The sequence below is a fragment of the Limulus polyphemus genome, unplaced genomic scaffold (genome assembly GCF_000517525.1).
Source record: "Limulus polyphemus unplaced genomic scaffold, Limulus_polyphemus-2.1.2 Scaffold4541, whole genome shotgun sequence".
Classification (NCBI taxonomy): domain Eukaryota; kingdom Metazoa; phylum Arthropoda; class Merostomata; order Xiphosura; family Limulidae; genus Limulus; species Limulus polyphemus.
The window spans coordinates 30,377-36,756 of record NW_013670151.1 but is presented as its reverse complement, the minus strand read 5'-3'; the positions used below and the strand labels follow the sequence as shown (position 1 = coordinate 36,756).

At 33.4% G+C, this 6,380-nt stretch overlaps 1 protein-coding gene across 2 annotated transcripts in view; it reads left to right on the top strand.

The window, feature by feature from the left end:
- The window catches only part of LOC106471321 (neprilysin-1-like), a 56,305-nt gene that overhangs the window by 38,390 nt on the left and 11,535 nt on the right, over positions 1–6,380 (top strand). For both annotated transcript variants that reach the window (XM_022399934.1, XM_022399933.1), the window contains exons 13-15: positions 665–742; positions 1,523–1,629; positions 5,897–5,955. In XM_022399934.1, the coding sequence (XP_022255642.1) occupies positions 665–742; positions 1,523–1,629; positions 5,897–5,955 (244 nt within the window). The remainder of the gene's footprint in view (positions 1–664; positions 743–1,522; positions 1,630–5,896; positions 5,956–6,380) is intronic.

The following is a 6,380-nucleotide window of genomic DNA, read 5'->3' as shown; positions in this document are numbered from 1 at the left end:
AGTTGTATTGAGAAAGAATAAACTAGTTTTACTTAAGAAAGGACTTGCATCGCTGAAGTTTTTCGGAAGGAATTTTTACGGGAAATTAACAAACGACCAGAGATGTAACAATGTGTTACAAAGTTTTGTCTTTAGTGGATTGCTACTGTCTGTTTACAAAACAGGACTACGTTTCGGCTTTTATAGTGAAGCCTTCTTCAGGCCGAAACATCTCTCCACTATAGAAACAGACAGGAACAGTTCATTAAAGCCAAAACTGTTCCATGTCTATACTTCCAAAAAGATCCTTGAAACTACGTTGTTGAATAGTTAGCATGAACAGGTTTACAAGCGTGTAAATACTAAAACCAAAAGTATTGCATAACAGTGAGGCAATGTTTATTTGAATAGCAATTTGCATTTATAAAATATAGTTTCTGAGTAATTTATACTTTAAGCAGTATTGTTAATTAAATTATAAATTCGTAATATGCTTGTTCGAAAAGATAATGAAAATTTCACATTTATTCCCTAAGCCTAAGGTTATTATAAATACTGCATTAACATTATATTTTAGCTTTTCATAGAAGTTTATCTGCATCGAAAATTTCCAACTTCATGCAATGTCTTTGGTGCATTTTAGAAACCAATTAGTTGATACTAACACATTTTTTGTGAACTGCAGGCAGACCAGATGATTGACAACATTGGGTACCCAGAATGGATAAAAAATGATGATGAGTTAAATAAATATTTTGAAGAGGTGAGTGCTTACTTATAAACTGTAGCTTTTACTTAGATCTAATTTACACAAAGTGTTGTAATATTAGTTTTGATGAACATAATTATATCTAATATACTGAATTACATTTCTTATGATGATAATTACGTAGCTAAACAAATTCTAGAACCATTTTATTGCATTTAACTATTGAATATAACTTATAGAGCATTTTTAAATGCCTCTAAGGAAGCACAATGATTATTAATAGATATAATGATTAAGAAGACAAAAATAATATTGTTATAACGGTTTCTATTGTTGGGTGGGGTGTTTTTATTATTATTATTTGTTTAAAATAATGAAAAGTCCAGTCCACTTAACGAAATGAAAGTGTCTTATTTTTTCAACTGACAATTCTACATAATTCACGTTCTATAGCATAAATGACGCTGACCAAGCGATAGTGTTCAATTATTTCTATCCTCTCAAGAAAATTCTAGTCACTGACGTACGTGTTGTAAAACTCCCACTAGCGAGCGTCTAAAAGTAAATATTAAAATCAATATATATATATATATATAATATACATTCGTAATTAATTGCTTTCCACGTAATGAACTTAGTCGGTTAGCTGTAGAATTAGTATATAGAAATAATGAAATAATACAGGACTTGCAAAACAAAACAAAAAAGCGTTCATAAAGCTATTAGAAAAAGTTGCCCAAAAGTCGCATTTCATTTTTATAATAAAAATTATGATCAAATTCTTTCTATAAGAATGAGTTCTAGCTATTATAACATACATTTGTTTTTATATAGATCAAGGATATTTCAACCGAAAACTTTTTTAATGATTACATCAAAATATTAGGAGTTTTATCAGTAGAAGGTCTCAAGCAGTTGGATAAACCATACGACCGTGAAAAGTAAGTGCTAGTACAGAAATGGCAGTGCCTAATCTAAGATATTTTATCAGGCCCACTAATCAGATGAAGGTCTCGATACTTCTTAGTTCCACAGCGAGGTCCAGAAACAATTAAAATGTTATGAGTTTTTGAAGTATTAGCTCTTTTTTAGGCCTATGGAAAAATTTTTATTATTTCAAATTTTTGGCAGTGTATTGAAATAAATATTAATAAAAAAGGACCACAAACTAAAAACAACAACATTTATTTGTTTGTTTATAATTAAGCACAAAGCTACACTATGAGCTATCTGTGCTTTGCCCACCACGGATATCGAAACCCGGTTTCTAGCGTAGTAGGTCCGTTGACATACCGCTGTGCCACTGGAGGGCAACAATAACAGATCACTTTAAATTAGATGGTGAAAGTGATTTGAAAAGGGGCGGAATGTTAAGTCTGTTGTTGTTTTTTGTTTGTTTGTTCGTTTGTTTTTAATTATGCACAAAGCTACACAAGGGCTATCTGTGCTCTGCCCACCACGGGTATCGAAACCCGGTTTCTAGCGTTGTAAGTCCGCAGACATACCGCTGTGCCACTGGGGGGGCTGTTTTTTTGTTTGTTTTTAGGTAAGGAAAAACTCGTAGCAAACTTTGCAACAAATATATTTATAGAAAAATAAGTAAAAAAATTGCTGCGAATTTCTCAAAATTTATGTATATACATAGAGAAGCCAGCTATATTTCTTCCAATATCACATTTCAAGTGAAATTTCACGTTATGTACAATTCTAGATTCTAATATTTGCTCAAAGAAACCACAAATTTTAAAACTTTATTACACAATAATATGAATTCTGGGTCTTTTGTTCAATAAAACCCAAACTTAAATAATAGAAATCTTTACGGAAATAGTATCGAGTGATTCCGATACAGACTCACTACCGAGTAGTTCCGAGACGAAATTAATATCGAGTAGTTCCGATACAGTCTCACTACCGAGTAGTTCCGAGACGAAATTAATATCGAGTAATTCCAATACAGACTCACAACCGAGTAGTTCCGAGACGAAATTAATATCGAGTAGTTCCGATGCAATCTCACTACCGAGTAGTTCTGAGACTAAATTAATATAGAGTAGTTCCGATGCAATCTCACTACCGAGTAGTTCTGAGACTAAATTAATATCGAGTAATTCTGAGGCTGTAAATCACAATAATCAGTACTTATTAAACATTAATTCTTAACTGCTATTCGTTGTTCTTGATTAGTATTGGTTGAATTTATTAACTATTTTTATGCGAGATTCATTTACGCTTTTATAGACTGGTTCCTTGTAAATGACATAATTTACATTTGTTATACTTTGTACTGAATTCCATTGATTTTTTTTGGAGGTGGGGGGTCTTGATTAATATGCTTTCGCTGTTTTGGTTTGGGTTGAATTTAGCGAAAAGCTACACGCTACCTGTCTATAATTTAGTAGTGACGGTGTCAGAATTTTAAAAAATGATCTTTGCCAATTGTCAAAATAATAGTCTTTAGTTATATTTCTTAATAGTATAAATATATAACATGTTGTTGGACTTAGGATTCTTCTACAGTAGGTGTCTGTGACTACTGTAGGTGTTAGCGATAAATTCAACGATAAATTTACAGAACGCACTTCACTTGTTTGCAAAATAATATATATATATATACTCGGAACAAGTTAAACGTATGTACAATAAATTCCTCAACATCATAGATATTACAGGCATATCATAAACACTATTTATATATAGTTCTCTTCTTGTCAAAAGTCCACTTAGGTTTAATCAATACTTAGAATTTCAGTTGATAAGCTGAACTATCTTCTCTATGTTACTATCGTACTACTACTAGTATTCTGTGTGATTCACTTACAGTTGTGGCGCAAGTTACCGTAATTCGTTTGGTCTTCTTTCTTCTGAAGATCCTCTGTTCCTTTTGTCAAAGTGTACCCAGGCTGATTCAATTACGTTAGAACCACACTTTAACTGAATAATTCTTCTTACTATCTCTTGTTAGTCTTATTCTAACATATTAAGCGTTAGGCCTATGTCAATCGTTAGGCCTATCACTTCTACGGTAATTAACCTTTCCTTTCATAACTTTACTTTATTCTGCTATTATCTGTTTGCCGTTTCCCGCTATTTATATCTTTATCGCCTAACTGTCTGTCCACCTTCTATATTCTCGACGTCAGTGTATTTATTGCACGCGACGTTCAATAGTCTCAACATCAATGAATTTTTAACAAAACTTCCTACAGTCGTCTGCTTTTAACTCTTATTATAACAAAAACTAAACAATAATAAAATATCCTCTCACGAAAACAAACCAATCAATAATATCTAAACTAAACAGTCTTTAATATCATGACAGACAAACTAGAGGGAAGGCAGCTAGTCAACACAACTCATTGCCAATTCTTGGGCCACTCTTTGGCTAACGAATAGTGAGATTGACCATAACATTATAGCATCTCCGCGGTTGAAAGGACGAGCATTTGAACCTGCCACCCTCAGATTGCAAGTAGAGCGCCCTAACCACCAGGCCATGCTAAACCCGCTATTTTGGTATTTTGTCATTGGTGCAATACGCTGCACATTTTAGTTTTTGTCCCCCAGTGGCACAGCGGTGTGTCTGCGGACTTACAAGGCTAGAAAATGGATTTCGATACCCGTGGTGGGCAAAGCACAGATAGTCCATTGCTTAGCTATGTGCTTCACTTCAAACAAACAAACATATTGGTTTTATTCTAAGAGACCGATATAAAGTTTGAATAAATAACATAAACTCAAAGAAACTTAAAATAAAAAAGGAATGAATTGTCCCCAAATGTGAAGATATTCTGCTACCTTTATGTGGTGTCATAATGGAAAGCTTATTGGACAAACGTAATTATTACTATATCCCGATATTCTAAGAATTCAAAAACGATTTTAAACAATTTTTATCTTGTAATTAGGATAAATGCAGGAAATGTCATTAATGCATTGCGAAAAGAAACCTAGCGGTTCATCTCCAAAATAAAAACTCAAGAGTCCCTTTGATCCCACCCAAACTGAAAAGTCACAGCGGCTTCAAAAAAAAAACCATTGCTTATTATCATTAATGTCTATTCAAATCGGGTTGGGTGTGACCTGGGGGTTCAGCATTATGGGCTGTGAATCTGAGGGTTCATGGTTCGAGTTCCGGTATCGCAAAAAAAAATCGCACTCCGCACTTTGAGACCATGGGTGCGTTTTAAGAGTAGCAGTGAAATTTCACTTTTTGATTAGAGTAGTTCAAAAGTTGGCGATGGGTTCTAATCACTAGATATTTTCACTTTAGTCTATCTCTTCAAAATTAAGGATAACTAGCGGAGATAGCCTTTGTTTAGCTTTGTACGAATATCTGAAACGAACAAGCAATCTGTTCGGAGGCCTTAAGTACTTAAGTTAATTACACGAGGTTCAACGCAATCCATATGTCGTCACACTACTATACTTAGCTTAAACGATGTGTATTTATACTCCAACAATGAAAGCATTCCAGGAAAGGCATTCAGGCATTTATTCTCCAAAAATGAAGATATTCGGGTATTTATACCTCACCAGTGAAGGCATTTATACTCCAACATTGAAGACATTCAGTCAATAGCACGTATTTTAGGAGAAATCCCTCGTATGGAATACTACTCAGAATTTTACTCAAATGCTTAACAACATAAAATCAATTAAGATTCCAAAAGATATCATTCATTGTCGCCATTATAGAAGGTAATTTCATACAAGAGATCATAAGGAATAATTACGATATGATTAAAAATATCTTAGGACAATTTTATAGATCCAGTTCAACAAACAGAAACCTGTAAACAAAGACAAATTGATAACTGATCAAATGATCTTACAATAATGACAATTCATTCGCTGATGAACGAGATATTCTCAAAAGAAATAGTGACTTATTTTGCCCCTGAATAAGATGAACCTTTCAAAAACGCTCGGGTATAAGATATCGTATTTTTTTCTGTGCGTGTGTGTAAAATTGATTTCTTGAACCTACGTGTTTTTTTCCTAACATCATGAGTATAACTGATTTAGTAAGTGTTACAGTATTTATAGTTCCCGATAGGGGTCTTGTTTTAGGGCAATCATTCCAACCTTATCTCTTCTGTGATTTTTATCAAAAATATTATTAAGTTGAGAAACTTTTGTTCCCAAGAAGAGCTTTCTGGGTAATCAAAATTAAAATCTTCATGGAATCTCTTTTTTTTTTTCCAGGTGGATAACTGGAGCTGCTGTTGTCAATGCTTTTTACAGTCCCCTGGCTAACTCCATTTGTAAGTTCACAAGATCTAGGCATGTCGATGTTGTGTTATCTAGGAAGTGTATATAGTGTGTGTGTGTGTTATAGGAGTGGGATTTAGCCTACTTCATTACCCACGTGCTGCTAGTCTGGGTCTCGGGTATTTTTGTATGCTGTACACGTTATATTCTGTGTGCTTCCATGCTTAATAAGAGTCATAATCTGTAACTATGGTTATAACAATTGTTTATGACAGGCTATAAAAATTTTGAACTTTATTCTGTCATGTACAGTGACATCCTTTTTTGTACTAGCATTACTGGTTAATGTCATATATTGTAAATGTGTTATTGTTTGGTGTCATATGTTGTACATATGTTATTGTTTGGTGTCATACGTTGTACATGTGTTATTGTTTGGTGTCATATGTTGAATCAGTGATATTTTACATGTGTTATT